This window comes from Crocodylus porosus, unplaced genomic scaffold (genome assembly GCF_001723895.1).
Source record: "Crocodylus porosus isolate Cpor-Errol unplaced genomic scaffold, CroPor_comp1, whole genome shotgun sequence".
NCBI classification, from domain to species: Eukaryota; Metazoa; Chordata; order Crocodylia; family Crocodylidae; genus Crocodylus; species Crocodylus porosus.
In genome coordinates, this window is record NW_017728931.1 from 129688436 (window position 1) to 129710817 (window position 22382).

Here is a 22382-nt window from a genome sequence, read left to right on the forward strand (position 1 = left end):
TACATTCTTTTATTTCCACACCCAACAATACTAACAGATGACACTTGAAAGTGCAGCGAGCACACTTCTGTGCTTCCACTGGAGAATCAAGAAGGAACATATCTTACCGCACACGTACGGCCCACTCTGGTATAAATGGCATGAGTGCCAGTCTCTGCTTCCACTGCTTTTTCAGTAAAGAAGAAATAAACTTTATTATCATCATGGTCTTCATTGTCAGGAATCATGTAGGAACCAACAAACTTTGGTTCTTTAAAAGAAAAGAAAGAAGAGGTGGATCATGTTTACTAAAACAGCACAGCTATTAGAATAAAACACTTTTTACCATCAATAGCAATAGCAAAAATGATACTATAGCAAAGACTGCAGAGATTTGTCAGTCAGAGGTCTACCCAGGCTGGGGGGCAGTGGTGATGGTGATCAAAATAGAGTCCAAGCCTATTTCAGCTGGTTGTGTTTCTACAGAACATATGGTAAACGTTCGTTTAAAACCTATTTTTTATATCTCCAATTTACAAATCAATATTATTTTGTATACATTCAAGGAAAAAAGATCTCTTTCCAGTCCTGTTCTCTGGAGTTTATACATTTTAATTTGTATGGGGCTGAAAGTTGGCTCAGAGCTTATGTAACATTTTGTGGCCACGTATAAATTAGACACAGGAGCACAACCTTTGGCTTCAGACAAACAAGCCATTTGCCCAGTGAGATCAGTTGACAGATTGTCTCCATGCCTATAGACAGGAGGAGCTGTGTGCACCTTTGTTAGCAACTGGAAATCACCTGAAATTTTCCTGAACTAAGCTTTCTTTGTAGAGCTGAAAACTGTATTTGCCCACTTTGTACACTTTTAGCACAAGATCAGAAAGATTAACATTCTTCCATTAAGATGACCTCTTAAGGTGCCATGGACATGACATTCCCTTATTGTTTTAATTTAAATATTTAATATATCCCTGCTCTGATACTAATGCAACAATGTTGCTGCCATTAAGGATTTATTTGGAGATTTTCTTTTGATTATTTTGTTAATGTAGTTTAACTTGCATTTTAAGAATATTTCCCATTTAAATATAATTTAAAAGTAGGGGAAATAAAATAAACCCCACCCTGACATCATAACTAAAGGAAATCAAATTTACACGTTATATTTCTTGTTTTTAAGATCTTTAATTACCTATTTAATTATATAATTATATTTTGAAAACTTCTCTTTCAATTGTCTATTACCAGTCACATAGTACCTATTATTCTATTTTACAGGGCATATAGTTAATTCAGAAAATAAACCACTTGAAGTAAACATTAGACATTGAAAATGAACCCCTTTGACTTTCCAAAACATTGCTTTGAATTATTTTGCTGTCACTGATTTAAAAAAAAAAGTTAGTTTCATCAAATTCACCACCTACTGGATCCAGGATGAATTTAGTTCATTGTACTGTAAGTTTTCATTTTTAGGAAATATGTCTGTTGGTCCAGGTTTCCAAAGATTTTTACGACTTTGTGAAAAGTAGGAATCATGTTTCATACCTTTCAAGAGATGTTCATTATCAGGTTCAGTTCGAATATGAGGCATACGACCCATAGTACGAAAGATAGCAGCATCTCTTCCCCAATAGTCATTGTAGAGGCCAGCAAACAGCTCACCCCCTGAAGACCAGACACATGAGAAAGCAAGATAAGGCAATACTGTACGTACTAGTATCTCTGTGCTTGGTGATGAATAAAAAAACATAATAGTCATGTTTTGTTGCTATTCAATTCAATTTTAGTTAGGAAATTGAGCCGGCTGCTTCAGTCCAGAATTGTAAAGGTACTTAGTGTGTTCACACTCATTTTTGTAATGTCTGAATGACTCTATGGGCTAGATTGTTGTAGGTATTTAAGTGTTTTATGGTCTTAAATTTCATTTTCAAAGCCATCTTCAACACTTAGGATTAGAGGTACAGATGAGCTTACACAATTAAGTACAGTCTAATTACCATTTCAGACACCTCACCCAACCTTCAGAGTCTCAAAATCCCTATTCAGATGTAGTCAAACCCTGAAGGCACTTTTTAAAATCCAAGTTGCAATTATAATTCCATAGGAGCTTGAAGTCCCAAGAAGTCATTACATTTAAGACACGATTAAGCAGTTAATTGCATTTTGAAGTTTAAACCAGACACATGTTCAGGGGATTAATAGTGTAATAAAAAAGGAAACTGGCTACAATGTTATTAAACAAAATATGTGCAATAACCTTGTGGCTTGTTTCCATTGCTCCTTAAACTGAACATGTGGCAGGGACATCTCAGGATTCGAGCCCTTGGGTGGTCCCTGCCAGCCGATGACAACCAGCTAATCAGGACCACCCCTGGATTTGAGTTCTGGAGCAGTCTTGATCAGCTGATCCTGGTTAGGACTGGGACTGCCCCAGGGTTTCACTTCCAGGGCTGTCCCAATCTGTTGATTGCTGGCAGGGACCACACCAGGATTCATGCCCTGGTGTAGTCCCTGCCAGTCAATGATCAGGTGATTGGGACCACCTTGGGGTTTGAGCCCTGGAGCAGTCCGGATCTCGATCCAAGGCTCCTTCTGTACTGGCAGTATGATGCAACTGGGATCTGACCCCTGATCGCACATCGCACCTCCTGCTGTGCAGACATCCATTCTGTGTTCAAATGGATGTCTATCAGCCTAGGGATTTTATTCTAAACATGCCTCAAACTTCCCACGTCTTGGCACCGCTGAGCATGTAGGAACCTCACTTGTTCCTAAGGCCTCTTGGAGACATAAAACAGTAGTTTTATCTGGTTTTTATTCTCTGAGCAAAGCTACCAGTGTGGCCTTTGTACAAAATGTGGCTGGAAGAGCTGTTATGTATGTTTACTTACTAGCTTGGTAGTTCGATCACACACCCAAGATGCAGGATTCAACTTCATTCCCTAGCTGAGGACATGTGAAGCTGTCTGTCTCCCACCTCATAATGCTCTACCCAATTAGTCTTCTTGATCCTTCCTGTTGAGACTATTCAACTTGGAGCCAGAGAGCGGGAAAGGAAGTGAGTACAACTCTCTAGTCGAGTGGTTAGGGCATTCAGTGGCATGGGGAGAGTTATGATTTTGAAAGTTTAAGTGACTTTAAACATTTATTGGAAGTGAGATGGGAACCTAGGCTCCCCCCTGCCCTGAACAAAATTTGGGTTTGCTTTTCCATCATGCATCTAGTACAAAAATGAAGCTGCCACACCATTAAAACTTCTCAGCACACTGAGGAATGATCACTTTTGAAATATCTAGCCATAAGTGGAACAGTTAAATGCAGCACACTTTAAAAAACCTAGCCTCGATTTAGGCCTAAGTAGGAGATGTGCTCTTTGGAAATCTTGCCCTTTGAATTTTTAGTTTTTATTTTGCTATCTAAAAAGTATACTGAAACTTAGGCTGGTAGATACATTTTCTATTCAAAAAGAGCCAAAGGAAGAAAAGTCAAAGTACTCCAAGAATTAGCTTTTAATTCTTCAAAATCCTTGGCAAAAGAGCTCAGCTGCTTATTAACAATCCTCCAGTTAGGAATTTGAGGCAGGATCTAGCTATTTCCCTTCCTTTTATGATCACTAGATGGCAGACTTATATTATAAAATAGCAGACAAACTGCACAAAGGGAAGGAAATAAATTGTTTCCAGTTCCAGACTAATCTGTGTGGAGATTTCAGTGACACTGTTTCCTACCCCTAATCAAAATAAACATGACTGATCAATTCAAATAACATTTGCTGGCATTTATAAAGGATTATAATGAAAGCACAAATTTTGCTTTAGGTCCCCTTTGCAAGCCTGTATTTTGTTTCTGTTAAGCAACATATATGAACTTAATCATACCACAAACCTAAATAATGATTCCAAAAAATGTATAGAATACTTTGGCAGCTGGTGCTGGTTCATACCTCTGTTGATTGAGAATGGGGTATAGTTTTCCCTTAGGCTTCACCTTCAGAAGGATGGATATTGCTTTGTAAAGATTCAGTTGTGACTCAATGTTAACATATGGGCATGTGAAATTAAAAGTAAACCTAAATTACAGCATCAATGGAAGTTAAACAAAACCAATGGAAAGCTTTAGAGGAAGGGAGAGCGAGCCCAGAGGTAATAAAAGAACAGAGTTTACCCAAATCTTAATAATATTCAAAACGTTCTTTGCAACTTTGATTAATGAATTACACAACCCATAAATCCCCTGTTCACAAAACTCTTTTAGACAGGTAGCTCAGGCTGCTTTATAACTGTAAAACCAGGCCAATGAACAATTCAAAATTTGATGCTTTCATCGTCTGAGCAAATTTGCTAGTAAGATGGTGAAAACATGAGAAACGCATCTTTGGAAGACCTATGCAAATAACTGTTCACTGTACTTAGCAATTATTGGCATTGTAGTAGCACATAGAAGCTCAAATGTGCCAGGCACCACACAAACAGATATAAAAGATACACGAAGAAAAGAGAGAACAGGTAAATACTGGTGGATAACAAGAGTACTAAAGAGTATTAAAACTTGAGACAAAGTAAATTCAAGGGCGATAACATCGGGGTGACAATGAGAAACAGTGGTCAACAAAAAACAACTCTGAACTTGACCCACAATATATTTCACCATCTTGGAATTAGGAGATTTTCTAGTTTCTCACTAATTCAATTAACTGCTATAGGCTTTTGATCATGCTCTTAAATCTATATTTCAACACCTAAAGAAATGGAGAGATTTTTCAGAAATATATAGAAACTGCAGCGATAGAGTACATACTATAGAGGCATTAGAATTACACTAGGTACATATTGGAGGCATTAGAGATTTAGAAAAATGGCTTGAATTTCTATTTGTTTTTCTATTGTGAATATCCCATTATCACAGAGATAGGAAAGCAGAAGGTGAATTACTACCTCAAATTTTAATACTCTAATTCATGGCATTGTTTGAACATCTTCCAACTAAAACAAATAATTGTCAAGTCCTTATAAAATTCTCCGGACTCTCTTGTTTAAAACAGCGTCTGCTGTTTGGCCTAGGGTTTTTGGATGGACGGATGGATGGATAGATTTCATAGACATTAGGGCTGGAAGGGACCTCGGGAGATCATCGAGTCCAGCCCCCTGCCCAAAGGGGATAATTATAAAACAAATGCTAACACTGGCTTCTCCAGCCAAAAATGCATGAAAACCAATTACATTTTCACTAAAATCAATTAAGTAGATTTTGTCCAATAAGTTAACACATTCTTTCTGGACCCCAATCTCTCCAAAGACGTTTGGACATTTGAACAACAAAGTTTAATATGGAGAATTTAAAAGAAAAATTCATTTTCCTCGCAATGAAATGAAGTTAAAATGTTCTGTTTTAAACAAGGTCCAACATGAATGCGATATTCTGAATGCAAATGGAATAATAGAAATTAGAAAATATTAGTGTAATACCTATACTCCCACTTTGCACTGAGTAAATAGTATCTTCCATTCCTAGTTTTTTTAACATAGATGTATAGATTAAGATATTCCTTGTGTTTATTACATGACACATACAACACAAAATCTTACCAAATACGCAGGATGGTGAAGTTTACACTGCTTTTGGCATCTTTATTTAATTTAGGGCCAAATTCTAGTCCACTTCGGTGGCACCTGAAAATCCATATTGTATCTGCTTTTGTAACCCACTACCTTCTGACCAGTAAACCGAATTACCAGAAGTGCAGCAAGGAGGAAGACAAACCTGCCTTCTCTATCAACAGGTTTTCCAGGACTCAAGTAATGTAAAACAGATTCATACTTGCATGGCTGAGTGTGCTTACGTGCCCAGTAGATAGAATGGACTCTGCCTCTTTGTGCATGAGAAAGAGAAATACACAGGATTTATTTAAGCCAGGGCTGTCCAACTGGTATGCCATGGGCTGTACACAGCCTGAGATGATCCCACCTGGCCACTGCTGCCTCCCATCAGTACCAGCAGGGGTTTCTAGGTTAGCTCTCCATCCTCCAGTTTCTGCTTCCTCCCTGTGTCCCAGGGGGAAGTTCAGCCTGTCATTCTATGACTCTGAATGTCTGCATGGCATGGTAGCATGGGGGAGGAGATCACGGTGCATCAGAGGTCCGAGGGGTGAGTGCATGGCCTGTGGCCTATGCTGCTGCAGTCCTGGGGATGTGGCCTGTGAGGCTTGTGACCCCTGACTGCTTAGAAGTTGACAGTCCTGATGAAACTCCTTAACATTAATAGGGAAATGGGGCATTTTTGATAGATTTTCTATATTTTTTACAATAATCTGTTTCTAATCAGCAGAAAAAAACAAACAAACAAACCAGGAGATAACTACTAGATTTTTGCACCTCAATTGGTTTTGGGTCTAGTTTAATAGGGAAACTTCACTCTCTGCAGAAGTAATGTACATGGTACAGTATCAAATGCATCTAAATTAGTAGGTCTTATGTTTTAAATTGCTTTAATATAATCCAGACGTCATTTTGGAGCAGTTTAAATGCAAAATATTGAATTATGAATTTATTTCTGCAGTTCTTGAAACCAACTGGATTTCTGTCTAACTACTAAGTTCAGGACTTGGTTTGAAGTGATCAGAAGTACTCTTTAGCAAAGCATTTTCAAAGCTAATCAAATGGAGAACTAGATCCTGGTTCAGGAAAGTATTTAAACAGATGCTTCAATATTTTCCTCAGCTGGTATCTGAGAAGGAGAAAATAAAACCCTCCTGGATGTTACGTTCTGAGGCTCGGTGTTGGCAATATTGTCATGGCGCATGTAAAGAATCTCAAAGACTCTTTCTTCTAACATCAGACAAGAACATTTTTAATTTTTTTATAATATGAGAAAGATTATCATCACTAAAAGCCTATCAAATCCTGTAAAGGTTGTGGGGGGATAAAATCATTTTAAATTTTAAAATTTAAATGCAAGAATTGAGGCTCCATCACAATCCCTCAATAATTGTTCCCATTATTAAAATATCCTCATTGCAAATCATTGTTATGGTTAAAGAATCTGATCTCTCAGTCTCTCTCTCTCGCCCTATTTTTGATCTTATTGCCTTTTTATGGTTTTTGCCTAGAAGCTTTCCCAGTTTTCCTCCTGCCTGGCTTCTACGAACTACATTTTTAGAGAAACAACACGTGCTATTAGACCATCCAAGCAATATCCCTTCAAACTATCAGGGTCACGGTCTTGCCAAAGACACCATGCTTGATATAATGTATGGTAATTTGGACACCTATGGTAGTTTCCCCATAGTTACAGGTCTAACCATGGCTTTAACGGAGCCATGCTGTAGCTCAGCATAGCAACACACCTAACTGAATTTGTCCTATCGTTTAACTGGATACTGTTTTCCACCTCTCTTCTTACAACTACAGAAAGCAAGCATATAGTGGATAGGCTATTCCCTTCTCAGACAAGGGTGTAATTCAGTTATTGATAGTTTTTGTGTGCTTTGGAATAAAGAGGGTAATACTGTCAAAATAAGAATTAGTATTCATTGCATTTCCTTCTTAAGTCACTGTTATAACCTTTACATTCAAAGTGGGTTTTTTTGTTTTTTGGATAGACAGCAATGCAAGTAGACACCAGTCTATATTTTAAAACTATCTAAATTTACTATACAAGAGTACAGGCTTTGTACCCCAAACCCTACATTCATTTGATGCCTTCATTCAGTTTCTTATTCTTTCTGTTTTTGATTCAATGGATGTACCATTTCTCTTTTACAGGGAATAGCAGTGGTTTTCTTTAAAGCTGGAATTCAGCAAATACCACAAAGTGCTGAACAAAACAACATGGTTATTTTTTTATCTGTCTGTCTGTAGTAAAGGTCTAAAAAAATCTGTCCATCTATCCATGCATCCATCCACCTAAGTATACATATATTTTTGTCCTGTTCATTTGACTATTTTCTGCTTCTCATAGCAGTATCTGAGTGTTTTACTGGTTTAAAATCATATTAGTGCTCTCCAGAACAACCTGACTTTCCTTGTTTCTTCCACAGAGAAGATCAAGTTAAATTGTCTGAAATTAATTTCTTTATTCTAACCTCCTGTTGTTCCTTCTATCACTCAAGTGCTCTTTTCCTAACTCAGAGAACAAGGTATGATATTTCTTCCTTTCTAAGTTGCATAAACTATTACACATAAGATGCAACTAAAGGAAAATATTTTAAAACATTATAGCCAGAAGGTTTATTGTCATGATGGGTTTTCCTAGACATAAACTAGACATTAAAGGCTAGTGTAAGTTTATCACTACTTGCTTGCAAAAATTTCAAAAGTTACAGGGCAAAATTATTTTATCAGCTTTCGAAAACTACTGTGGTCTCAGTCAATCAGCTTGTGTGCTCTATTATAGAAAGTAGCTTTGGCTATTGAAAGCAGATGGGAGAGTTCATTTCTTCTTTTCTTCAGAATCTAGGTCCAACAGTTTTGTATGGAATTTATCTAAACATTTACATTTTCTGCAGCATATCTGTGCTTGAACATCTACTCAGTTTCCTGATGCTGACAATAAATTATTACATGTTCAATCATTCATAAATGGAATTATTCATCACAAACTACTGCACCACCAGGTCAAATGACCTGTAATAAACCTGGTTACAGTGCGGGATATTTAATTTTAATACCAAGTCTATCATTTTGTTGAGCCAGGGATTTCTACCTGAAGTGGTGAAATACACAAAGAGACATTGCTAGAATTTTTTTCTCTTAAATGCTTGCAGCAGATCTCCAGCCAAACCTAGTTCAAATGAATGTCCAAACTTAATCGCTTTTAAATCATAGCCACAGGTAGGGAAAAAAATTATTCCTCTGGATGCTGTAAAGCTTATTTCTTATTATTTACACAGCTGTAATTCAGGAGCTACAGCTGTGTAGACCTACTAAGGCAAAAAGAGGGAAAACTGAAGCCAATTTATGACTTAGAAAAGCCTTATGTAAAATTTTCAACAGCACCATGGCAATTAAGAATACTAACTCCCATTTTCAAAACTGATTTAGAGCTCGGTCCACAAAAAGACATAGATGCCTAAGTGCCTTTCTAGATGCCAAGCTCCAAAATTTCAAACTTTAAATCACTGTCTAAGATGGGGCTTAATACTGGAATCCCCTAAATTCCTTATGGGCCTAATTTCTCAATCAAATTCTCTAGGCACCTACAGGCCTCCTGGGCATGTCTAAACCCCCCAAGTCTTGAGCAGTCTAGCTCACTCCTAAATCCCAAGGGATACATGAGGCGGTATTATCTGGCTTGCACAGTCTGGTCAGGTAGACATTCTCAGAGCATGCGACTGGATCATGCTCCACACACAACGCAGAGGGAGTAGGTAGAGCTTCGAATTGTTCAGTGGCTCAATGGTTAGGGCGGTTACGTGGAACGTGGGAGGCGAGAAGAGAGGGCACAAGAGAGCATGCCTCTTTAGCCTAGAGCAGAGGTTCTCAAACTGTGGTCTGTGGACCACCACTGGCCCGCGAGCTCCATTCAGGTGGTCCGCAGAAATGTTGTCCATCTAAAGCTGACAAACATTACACACAACTTCCCAGAACTTTGCTCAAAAAACCAGACATATCCATCACATTAGAAAGGTAAGATTACTGATATTAAAATATAAGTTGCGGGCTTTGATTTGTACAACAACAACAAGTTTATTAGGTGGTCCACTGAGATCCTCAGCAATTTTCAAGCGGTCCATGCAAAAACAAAGTTTGAGAACCACCAGCCTAGAGGATAGGGCACATACCAATGAGGTGGGAAACTAAGGGTTCCAGTCTTTGCTCACAGGTCAGATATTGTTGTATACATTAAAGAGCAGCGTTCCCTCTTTCTGGTCCAATGAATCTTGAATTCTTTTCTGCACAAGAGGGAGTGAGGGTTTACCATCCAGAGCAACATAAACCCTGGGGCTAGGAGCCAGAGATGAGGGTTCGATCCTGCTCAAGCATAAGAAGAAGTGAACCTAAGGCTGTCTACACTGTCTCTGTGCTGTGCTTGGGAGCAGAGCCAAGAAGCATATCCTATCCGCTTGCTCCTGATCCATGTGTATGAAAGCCCCAAATGAGGCAACGTAGGTGAGGCAACAAGCATACATAATAGGGCTGTTCAAAGCTTTGGTCACTGATTTGATTCAGAGGATTTTCGGCTCGATTTGGTGGCCAATTCTACGAATCGAATCAGAAGACCCTTTAATCTCTCTGGATCGAATCAGAACCTTCTGCCTTACACAGAATACTGGACTCCATTTTCAGGGCCAGATGCATAAAATTTAAGTGTTGTGGAAGCTAATTTCTAGGTATCTAGGCTCATACCCCAAAAGTATTAACATGCCTGATCCCTACTGACTCCAATGGGATTTGGATACCTAAATAAAGGGTACCTAAATATATTTCTGTATCTGAACCTTATGTCATTTACTTGCCCAAGTTCTTAATCACTTGGGGTCAAAGTTACATGACTTAGTGAAAAATATCCTCCTAAGTCAATGAGTCGCTTTTGAAAGTGTTACCCATCTATTTCTTTCCTTACAACCTGCCTTTCCCACTGGAAAAGACCATGTGTCAGCATAATTATCCATCTCCTGGATTGCAGATAAAATTCCTTAATTTAATTCCTATCTGGCTAGCAGGTGGCAACACTGAGAAAAGATCTGTCTGGTGGGCCTTTCTCTGTGCACCCCCAATTTAAAATGATATGACCTTAAGTACCACCAGCAAATTTTTGTCATATAAATTAATTATAATAAATGTGTTAACACATATCACTGGCAGCTTGTCTGCGTACCACTGGTGGTACCTGTATCACAACATGGGAACTGCTCTATTGCATGTGAGCTAGCTTGTTTAGAGGAAAAACAAAATAATTACTAAAAAGTGTTCCTACCTGACAAACTCTTATTCTATTTTTTCATAAGATACGTTCATGTTGCTATCTCTGATCCAAGGGCTGGTCTTCAGTTATAATGCTTAGACAGATAATTGTGTTTTTTCTCTGGTTATACTGGTAATGCATGTGATTAATTAATAGCTACAATATTTGTTCCTATGCCTCACACTTTTCATTAATAAGAGTCATCCGAATTGCTAATCTTCATCCAAAAAGCCAAAGAGCTAAAAGTATCCTGCAAACTTATCCTGCTCATATGTCTGCATCTTCTCTGGTTGCTACACTGCAGTTTTCAATGGGGAGAAAATTCTAGTAGTCCATGCTGTATGAACATGAGAACACCTTAATTAGAAAACAAGAAGTATACCTTTAAGAATTTAAGGAGTAATTTTTAAATGACACTAAAGATAGGTTGTTTGAGCAACCTATGATCCCTTCCATCAGTTTCTCAGAAAAAAATGTAAGAATGTAGACAAACTGCCTATTCTTTGCGCTTGATGACTGAGTTTCCTGGAAAAAATTAATCTTATTCTGAACAGAGAATTTTAAGTGAACCTCACATTTCAGGACACTTCCATACTGTTTCATATAAAAATCTGTGAGATCACGTGTTTGACCGTGTTCAAAATGTTACAGGCTATTTGGAGCCAGATCCTATAAACCATTAACCCATGGAACCTCCATTGATTTTAATAGGGTTTCTGCAGGTGAACTGTTTTTAGGATGTGGCCTCCCAAAAGGCTCTTTCTGGGAAAAGCTTAAGAAACCCTAAGGCATTCCATGATCCAGGCATCAAATTCCTTAATGCCTAGCCCTGAAGCACAAGTACCTAATCTCCCGTTCTGAAGTGCTCACTGCGGACACAATCTGGCTTCCATTTAAAAAAATAACAAAATTCATGACCCCACACAGGGAGCATAATCAACTCTAATTTATTTACTTAGTTGTGCCTGAAAAATGTCTGAGTAAGGACCTCAGAACCGGGTTACCAGGTCTCAAGCCCGCAATAAACTTTGTGCAGGTGGCCCCGGTACCCATGCAGAGCTCACTCTGCATCATAAGGTTCTCAGTTATAAAATGGTGGAAACACAGAGTAGGGGAAATATCGATAAACATCTGCACGTGATAGGTTATATGAAAACAGTCAAAATTGCGTTCTTTCTGGTTTTTCTATTTCTATTTAATGCACCGAATATGAAAGCATTTCTGCTGTGATGTATGATATAGGCGATGTGTCGTGCTACATTTTGATGAATTTCAGTCACTTCAAGGATTTTATTTATTTGGAGAATATTTTCCCCCTCCAGTTATTCTATTGAATAGAAAACATGTGAAAGAGTATATTTAAATATAGGTCACCCACTGCAAATACTTTCTAGCTTCTAAGAATAAGCTATCTCATTTAAGTTGACACAGTCATATCCTAAGGCCAAGCTTTGGGTTTTGGCATCTAAGGTAAATATAACAAAACAAGTATGGAAATCCGCAAAATTTATGGCCTTGAAAAATGAACGAAGAATGTCAAGAAAATAAGAACAAACAAAATCATTCAAATGTTACCCTTCCAAGCCCTGATTGGTTCTTCTACTCTGCCTATTCAAGCCTACTCTTACACGCAGTATTTACTCTTTGGTCCTTAGTTTCTTTCTTGGTTGTTCTATTCTGTTTCACTAATAATACCTTTAAAGTGAAATTATGTATCCTGCAGACAAAACTTTTTTTTCTAGAGCCAGTACTATTATCAACCCCTCTCTTTAGTTTCTTAGTGTGAATATATTCCAACAACTATGTTCTAAACCCTTGGTGTAATAAGTACAGTTGCGTTATTGTGTTGGCTGTTTCCCTGAACACATTATAAAATAAATATATGTTGAATTGTATTTTTAAACATGTTCCAACCCTGCAATCATTTTCTAAGTGGAAGATGCCAGTAGAGCTTTGTGTCAGTGCAATAACTGCTCATATGGATGGCACTTTAGAGTTAGGGGCAAATTCTACTACAATCATAAAATATACACTTCTAATACAATTTTTTGGATTGGTTACTAGACATTACAGAAAAACCCTACATTTCATTTTTAAGACAAGTTTGCATTGCATAACCATTTATAAAACCAATGGGTGTCTATACGCGGGCTCAGAGGCTGCTCTGATGCGCTGTAATTACAGCATGTTGGAGCAGAGTCAATTAACTGAGTCTGCTGGAGCATGGCCTCATAATAGCAATTAGGCCTCATAATAGCATTACTTTTTTATTGTCAAAATTAGGTCTTTGAAGCCACTACTGTCATATCTGGAAACATGACTGTTTGGTATACAATGCTCTGGACCAAATACAGTTCTGCTTTGAAGAAGAACAAATATTGTTGTTACCCCAAATATTAAGTGATACTTGTCTTTGTAAAATGGCACACAAATTACAACATCTGCTCACTTGTCGGAGACTCAGTTGCTCAAGTTAACACCATCTGGAATGGAATATTAATGTGGACAGCACCATTAGAAGTCGGTTTGACATGTTGAAGGTTGACAAGGAATACTGACAACACCTTGGAGAGCTGAAGAAAGAAACTCAGAAAGACAGTTTGACAGCCCCTTGAAGGTTGTGACATAAAGATCATTACCAATTAAGGTGGAGGTGAAGGAGGTATTGGGGTCAAAAGGACACCTGCCTCGTCCTCTCTCAAATTTGTGTGATTCCAGTTGAAACAGATGATCCTTTAAAAAATATGCAGAAAACAGTATAATTAATACACACCAAAAGGTATCAACCTATTTATTTCAGATTGACGTTTTTTGGAAATGAAAAGTTACAATTGCTCATTTGTCTTTGGATTTTTACAAGCCACCTCTGCATGTAGGCAACACTGAAACAATCATGGATGTATGTACAAATTGCTTTATTTTTATGGAGTAAGATGAAATGATCTTCTTTACCAATTAAATAAATGTTCAATAGCTACCTTACCTAAGAATGCATTTGTCCTGTCTGTGTGTCTTCCTGTTGATTGCTTAATATATTTATATTACAGTGCTTTTTGTCTGTAGCTTTAGGACTTTTTTTTGAATTCTCTATTCTAGTATATTTTAAGTAGGAATATTTGATTAAAATATTCAGAGCAGATGTGACTTGTGCCACTGACATACTCCAATATGATAAAAGGCATTACAACTTGGAACTTTGCTTCTGTTTATTTAACTGTTTGTTTAAATACTCACTACAGATAAAGTAAAAACAGAAAAAGTGTTAAGTGCAGTTATGCAAATTGACTCCCCCAAAGATAACCAAGAATTTGTATTATACACATATATAAATACGGTATACTTCAGCAATACCACAAGTTCACAAGTTTATTCAAAAAGGGTAGGAAATATCCTTAATCAATTATTCATTTGATTATCCTTAATCAATGAACCTACCTCAGTTTTAGGTCAGTGGCATGTATGTCAAATGTTTTGAAGGCATATAATTATGCAAGAGAGATAACTAATGAACTAGAGATTAACAAAAAGGACAGAAAGGAGAGCAAGAAGAGGATAAGAAGTTAAGGAAAGGGAGAGGAGGAAATGAAAATAAGAGAAGAAATAGGAAAGGTGGTGGAGAAGGAGAGTGACAACTTCATTACTACTCACTAAGGATTAATCAAAATGTTTTAAATAACTGAACGTTAATTTCTTGGAAATGCTATTCTATAGTTTCCAGGTCAACCAGTTTGCTGTACTACTTTCCCCAAAACATGACTTGTCTTTCTACCTAAACATCATAAGCCATGATTATTCCATGACGCTGCTGGTTATTTTTCAGACCATGCGGAAACTTTAACTCCTTCCCATAGCTGTTAAACATCACACAGCAGTTTTGGTTTAAACAAAAAATCAGGATGTTTTGGGTCAACAATAGAAAAGAACAATAAAAAGGACAAAATGAGGGGGTGGAGGGGGGTAGAAATACTGCTGAAAACCACAGTAATACACTAGAGGGTCATTATGGTCCAAAAATATGATGTAAAGGAAATTCTTCTTAAGATAAACTGCCTCCTGCTGCTATTTCTGTCTTAATCAGCTATTAAACACATTATTAATGAAAAATATCCTCTCCCCAGGGTTTCATGACTAAAGCATTTGTTAGTAGTTTACAAAGACAAAATATGAGAACAATTTTCAAACAGAAGGTGCAAAAGTATTTAGAGAAATAACTTTGGAATTCAAAGATCTGACAGGTGCTTCCAGTAATTTTGCTGCCTATTCATTCTCTCTCACATTAAAGTAACAATGAGATACTTAATGAAAAAAATGGCAGCAAATTTAAAACTAATTACATGAACTTTTTTGAATAAGGTGAACAGAAAAGAGGGTGGAAACAACATTAAAGCAAACTAATGTGAATCCTTTCAAGCAGTTACTCAAGGCTATTTATGTGCCCTATTTACTAGGGGTGTTCAAAGTGGGCCATACTCGATTCAGATTTGGCCCAATTTGGGGGACAGTGATTCGATTTGCTGATTTGGATCAGTTGCCTGATTCAATTCAGCCGAATCTGAATCTGAAGATTCAGTTCTGATTTGGAGAATCAGCGATTCAGTCATTGGCACAGCTTTAAATGTTTTTTCTACATACTTTGAGGTACCAGGTGCGGCTTGTGAATGCTGAAATAGTGGGGTGGATGGAGCGTCCCACAGGAGCATGGGGGGGGGGCCTCGTGTGCTTGGCAATTGGCTGCAGGTGGACCCCAGGTGTCCTCCCAGACCCAGGAGGCACCAGTTGCCAAGCCGGGGGACGAAGTCTCCTGTGTGTTCCACGGCTGACCTGGAAGTAGACTGGAAGTGCTTCTGGTCCACTTCCAGGTTTGCTGGAAGCTCCATCCACCATCCATGCTCCATCTTCCCCACCATCTCACCATTCATGAGCCACCTGGCACCTTGAGGTATGTAGAAAAAACATAAAGCTGTGTCTATGTCTGAATCATAGAATCTCTCTGAATTGATTTGGAGGCTTCTGATTCAATTTGGAGAAATGAATGGGTCTCCTGATTCAATCTGGATTCAGAGATTCAGCTACTGGATCTCCTCTGAATCAAACCAGAGACCACACAGGCTTCACACAGGCCTACTATTTAGACAATTCTGCTCTTGTTAGCCTAGCTTAGCTTGCCATTATTTCATAAACAGAACCGCAACTTAATTGATGTGTTTTAATGTGTGAATCCAGGACACAATAGGGCTCCACCTCAGAATCATAAAATCCTGATGGGAAGAGAATTTAGTAGGTGCATCTAGACATGAAATTAATGCAAAGCCATAGTTTCTCAGATGCAGATTGCTCCTGGGCATCACATTTACATGTGTGCTTGGGACCACAGCCTGCTAAGCTGGGTCAGAGTAGCCATTCCTGCCAGGGCACATGGGGGGTCAGAAGGGTGCTCCAGTGCAGGGCTAGCTGGCAGACAATCCTCGCACTGAAGTACCCTTGTGACCCAGCCAACCCACCAGCATCTGTATGTGCGCTGCTGCACACTAAAGAACGCCACCATAGGATACTACTCGCGTTTACAAATTTCATAGATTTCATAGACATTAGGGCTGGAAGGGACCTTATAAGATCATCGACTCCAGTCCCCTTGCCCAAGGGGTAGGAAGTCAGCTAGGGTGAAAGGATCCCAGCAAGATAAGCATCCAAATGTTTTTTAAAAGTGTCCAGAGTAGGTGCTGGCATCACCCCTGGACACCTTTAAGAAACTTTCAGATGTTTCTTAAAAAGTTTCTTAAAATACTAACCTACCATAGAGTTAATTAGTTTACCAGGAACTAATGTAAACACCACATGTGTAAACACCGAGACTTTACTACAGAGCTTATTAGGCAACTCTGCAGTAAACGTCTCATGTAGATGTGCCCAGTTAAAAATGATGCATCTAATCAACATGTCCTGATGAAATCTAGCAGAGAACATACTGTAATATGTTACTGTCTAGTAGACAGGACTATCAGAAATTTGAGCTTACACATGGAAATATCCTACAGAATTTTACTGATAGAGCATTACAGAAATGAAATGGGGTCCAACAAAAATCACTCCTAAAACCTATAAAAATAATAAAAAATAACCATATAACATTTCTGACAAATTCTGTAGGTGCCTAGAGAATTTGATTGAGAAAATTCTCTCTCTGCTACTTAATTTAATTGGTTGGTATAGATATTTTATTCAAGATTGACAGTTCCCATGGGAAAAGGGGGGTAGTGACCCTTTTAGTAGGTTAAAAACCAAACCACAAAGTGAACTCACATGTCCTAGATGAACATCTTTCCACCTGAGGAGAAAACCAGGAGTAATGGCCACAAACTCCTGGAAGATTGATTCAGGCTCAACATTAGGGAAAACTTCTTCACAGGCAGGGTGTCCAGCCTGTGGAATAAGCTCCCTCCAGAGGTGGTACAATCACCTACCCTGGAAATCTTCAAGACGAGACTGGACGGTCACCTGACCCCCAGTTATCTTTCCTGCTTGGTGCAGGGGGCTGGACCCAATGATCTTCTGAAGTCCCTTTTGGCCTTACAATCTATGAAACTATGAATATAAATACAATACACTGTATATTGAAACCATTAATTTTCCTATAGCACTCTCTAAAGTCAGAAAACTTTGATCAATCCCTGGTGAATGAGAATGCAGATGTCACTTCCCTTTTCTACCCCTCTGTTCTATTTCCTTTAAATGGTACCTATACATATAATGGAGTTATTCCTGCAAGGAGATAAGTACATATTGTACATTAGTCCTTAATGTTACAAATCTTAAGGGAAAAGAGTTTCAATATATTTGATGAAAACAATTTGCAACACAAGACAGCCAAGACACAGCGTATTTTTTACTACTTCAGTATTATGATAACATTTTCTTTTTATTCATCAGCTAAGATAAGAAGCCAACCAATTAACCCATAATGATAGTATCAGGTTAACATAAATCACCTTTATTATGGTTCATACGATGTGCAGTGCAGGGATTTAACCATAGCAAGAATGTTAGGTAGCATTTATTTTCTTTCACTATCTCTATTTTAACAGATGAAATTTCAGAATAAACAGTATGGTTTAAATTTATAAGGCTTTACCAGTAGTCAAGGTGAAAAAAAATTGCATATAGTACAGCTTAGATAAATTTCTAAGTGGGCCTGACCAGTTTTGATAGAAAGCAGGACGTGTATCTCCTAAATGCTAGCAGATGCCCAGGCTAGTTGGGAATAAGGTCTGCAAAATGACTCCTCCTAACAGGGATTTTCCATTTTACCCTTTTAAAACAGCACAACAAACACTACATAGTAGCTGTAACTTATTCCCAAAAACAAACTGACTTACTGAAGATCAAATAGTGATCTTGCCATACATTCATTCAATTAACGGTGTGATAAAACAAAGACTAATCCACAAAGTTATTAGGCAAAATATGTGTAATAATCCTTGTACAAAATATTTGTAATAACTTTGTGGCTGGTTCCTATCAAAGTTTTAATATAACACGTGGCCAGTGCTCCCAGACTTTGGAGCATGCAAGGGGCCTTCAAGACTCTCATGTGATCCAGAGGCTGGGCATGGTCAGCTGATGGGCATCTTAGCCTGGGGAGTGCATGGAGGCTTTAGCTCCTGTGCCCTTCCCCTGCAGGCAGCACCCATCAGCTGATCAGAGCTCCCAGCCCAGGGACTTCATGGTGAGGTCGCCTGGCTGGGAAAACAGCAGATTGATCAGGGGAGCCAAGGGATCTCCTGCACTTCTCTGCCTGGGAGCCTGAGTCAGTTGATCAGGGTCCCTAGCCAGAGTAGTGCAGGTACCAAGCAGGGGGAGACTGGGATGATGATTCTGGGAGTACCTGGCACTGGCAGTATGAGAGAACGGGATCCATTTCTCTAGCCCACAATCATGCCTCCTGCCATGCACATGCAGCATGGCAGGCAGTGCAATGGTTGGGATCACACATCAGAACCCATCATGCCTTTAATTTAATATTGGTCAGTGCCCTTAGATTCCATATGATGACAGGTTAAATTAAATAAAGCATTACACATTGATAATCAGCTTCAAGGACTAATACTATAATTCTGTACTCTCTTAGTGTTTGTGACATTGGAATCCTTTGAGAAATCTCAGAAGAAAACCAACACATTACATCATGTAACAGAGCAATTCAAGGTTGTCATTTATTTTACATAAACTTTCCAGTGGTAAGGATAAAAGGCATGTAAAACACAAGTGAAGGTAATAGAATTACTAATATCTAGGAGTAGATTGAAAAAGCAGAGCTCTGGGTTTGATTTATGAGACCTCTGACTAAAGAAACTTAATACACATTCAGTTATTATTAAAATAATCATCTGTTTCATTGAAAGGTGTATATGCATGGCTTTTAAGAGCAGCAGTCATTTTTCCATTAACTTAATGGCAATTGATAATCTTAGGCAATGAAAAATAATGAAGGTAATAAATAATAATGCAAGAAATCAGAACTATTAAGATTTAAGAACTGCATTTGACTTGGAGCGTAGAGAGTTTCCCGCTTGCAAGCATTGCTTGGCTTTGATTCAACAAAATATTTAAATGTGATTCAGCCCATTCCCATTCACACTCAGAACTTCAGCGCATTTTAAGTTCTTAAAATGTGTTTAAATGCTTTGATTGATGCAGGGCCATGAACAATTAAAGAGCCACTGATAGGTGTCTCTGTGAAAAGTTTAGGGGAAGAAAAGGATTAGCTTTCCCTTGCTTTTATCAGATTTAACCTTTTTAAACACGTTTTCAAAATTGCTGTCACTTTGAAAGAGAGTTGGAACCACTTCAGAACTTTTAGTTAAATACGTATTTATAAATGGGTCGCAAAAATAGTCTAGATCAAGTGAAAGTGCTTCTAAATAGCACTGGATTTATCAGGGGAAGTATGCTTTAAGAATATTTGGAACTGAAAGTAACTTATATTGCTGGCCAGTATTTCATCCTGAAGACTAGTAATTCTTTAGGGTCACAATGACTGTAGGTAGAATGGGAGAAATTTGGTTCTGAGCACTTGCTGTGCCACTTCATGGTGGCAGTGATGAAGCAAGTAACTCCACATGCTGAATTTCTTTTCCTCCCGAACACTGCCTTTAAAAGAAACAGAACAGTGAAATAAAAGACTGTTCAGGTTGCAAAATGAAACACTGAGAAGTCACAACGTGCTTAATTGATGCTCTAGCATCCTTTCTCCCTGCCCTGTTATAAGTTATAAGTATGCATTAACATACAGCTGTTAATCTCATGACCTCATGGTATTATTTCCATGGGGTCCTTGCATGCTTCATTTTAAACAGACGCTGGGAATTGTACAGTAAAAGACAGAATTAATTCATAGAAGAGGAAGAATTTATGGAATTTCTCTGTGTATGCATTTATAAATTTGATCAGAACAATATGCTAATATGTTTTAAATAATATCTTGTGAAATTTTCATGGAGAGGAATGCAACATTCATAATGTGTTATTGGTACATAATGGTACATAATGGTTGGTACATTTTGATACTTTATATATATATGAGAAGTCTGTTTGTTGGTATGTATATACATAGTCAAATTGATGCAAAGTAATTATTGCACCTTAAGAGGCCAGCAATTTACATGACTTTTAGAACCCACTAACTTCTTTTGAATATATATTATTTATGCTGCATGAAATACATTCATTGTAGAGGCCTTTACATGGTGGAAAAATGGATGGGTTTTTTTATGATGTGAAAAGTTAAGTGTAGAATGGATCCAGAGAAAACTCACGGCTAAACAGACAACTGGAGTGTGTTTGATGGAATCCATCCCACTTGCTTTTTATTTTATCTGCAGACTACAGCACAGTTGTTAGTACAAATTACCTGAACCACATGCCACACACATTCTAAACCCTGCTCAAATATTCATTTTTAATTTATACTACCAAAAAGATTTTTCTCTGGCTTTTTTTTTCTTGTAGGTTTGCTCACCCCTCATACTTACGTATATACAAAGAAAGAGAGATGTTAAGTACAGTATGCAGAAGCAGCTATCAGGGTGGTGAACCTCGACTCCCACAGGCTTGGGGTTTTTTTTAAATTTGAAAAATCACAGAACATGTCTGTAAATCAGTACAGAACGTAGGCAGTGTTGGAATACAAAAATAAAGCTCTGAAATGAACTCTCAACTCTAAGACCTTTCCTTAATCTGAACATTCCTCCTCATCAAGAAGGCACGTGGGGAAAGAAATATATTGTACTAATACGCTTACTGTAAGGCAAAATATATTTATTTTTTTCATAGCAAAGCTGGAAAAAAAAACCATATAGAGCATTAGACTTGAAGAGACAGTTCAAATCCCCCACGCCTCTGCACTGTGCAGAACAACTTTAGGACATTGACAAAGCAGTATTACATATATAGAAATAGTAACCTTCATAATTTTTTATGTTAGAAAATTAAGTAGATGCCTGTTTTGTATACAGAAATATATAAAAATGGCTACACCCATAGAGCAAATTAGGATATTAAAATAAGTTTTCAGACATCATTAATACTTTGAATTAAAAAAGCAAAAAGAACTCATGCAATCAAGATATAGAACTAAATATCAACAGAGAGAGTGAGCTGATGCTTAAAAAATAACCAGGCACACAGAGAGTTCATGCAGAGGACATTTAGGCCCTGATCCTGACAGCACTTATATATGTTGTCTCCGGACAACAGGACCAATCGCATGAGCAAAAGGAAAATCCATTTTTTTTAAAATAATGCAGGCACTTTTACCAGTATAAGTGTTCAGAAACCGATCTATACATGTAGCAGAACGCAAGTCTGGCACACACAGACTGATTTAAACATGCCAGAGCCCAGTATAAGCTTTGCTACCTCATCCCCCACCCCACAGCCTGCAAAGGGTGAATGTGTTCTGTTTGCTACCAGTCTAAACTATGCTGCTTACAGAAAACCATGCAACTTAGACTGATTCTTCCTTGGGATTTTTGAATGTCTGGACCCAGCCTTAGATACCACGATGAAGGGCAATCTAATAGATATCAAGGTAAATGAAAGGGGTGTTGGTTGTAGCTGTATTGGTCTAAGGACATAGGCAGACAAGGTTCATTGCGTAAATCTGCTATCTTGTATTAGACCAACTAAAATAGTGGAAAAATTCTCCTTTGCAAGCTTTTGGGTACAAAGAGCTTAGGCCCCAAGAAGGGTGTTTGTACCCAAAAGCTTGCAAAGAAGAATTTTTCCAACTATTTTAGTTGGTCTAATACAAGATACTAGATTTACCCAAAGAACTTGTCTGTCAAGGTAAATGAAATGCTTCCAGAGAAGAATCTCTTTCATTGCAAAATGGATTGTTTCCTTATTTTATAAAAATACAGGAATACAAATACAGAATGTACCTGCTCCCATATCAATACAATAGCAAGATCATAATTCTAAAACTGTTTTTATAA

The 22382-nt window shown here is 37.9% G+C and overlaps 1 protein-coding gene across 1 annotated transcript in view; it reads right to left on the reverse strand.

Moving 5' to 3' along the window:
* Window positions 1-22382, reverse strand: part of SEMA3E (semaphorin 3E) — a 206600-nt gene that overhangs the window by 44282 nt on the left and 139936 nt on the right. The window contains exons 5-7 of the mRNA XM_019543650.1: window positions 13530-13623; window positions 1534-1653; window positions 108-250 (exon numbers count right to left, since the gene is read on the reverse strand). Coding sequence (XP_019399195.1) covers window positions 108-250; window positions 1534-1653; window positions 13530-13623 — 357 coding nt within the window. The remainder of the gene's footprint in view (window positions 1-107; window positions 251-1533; window positions 1654-13529; window positions 13624-22382) is intronic.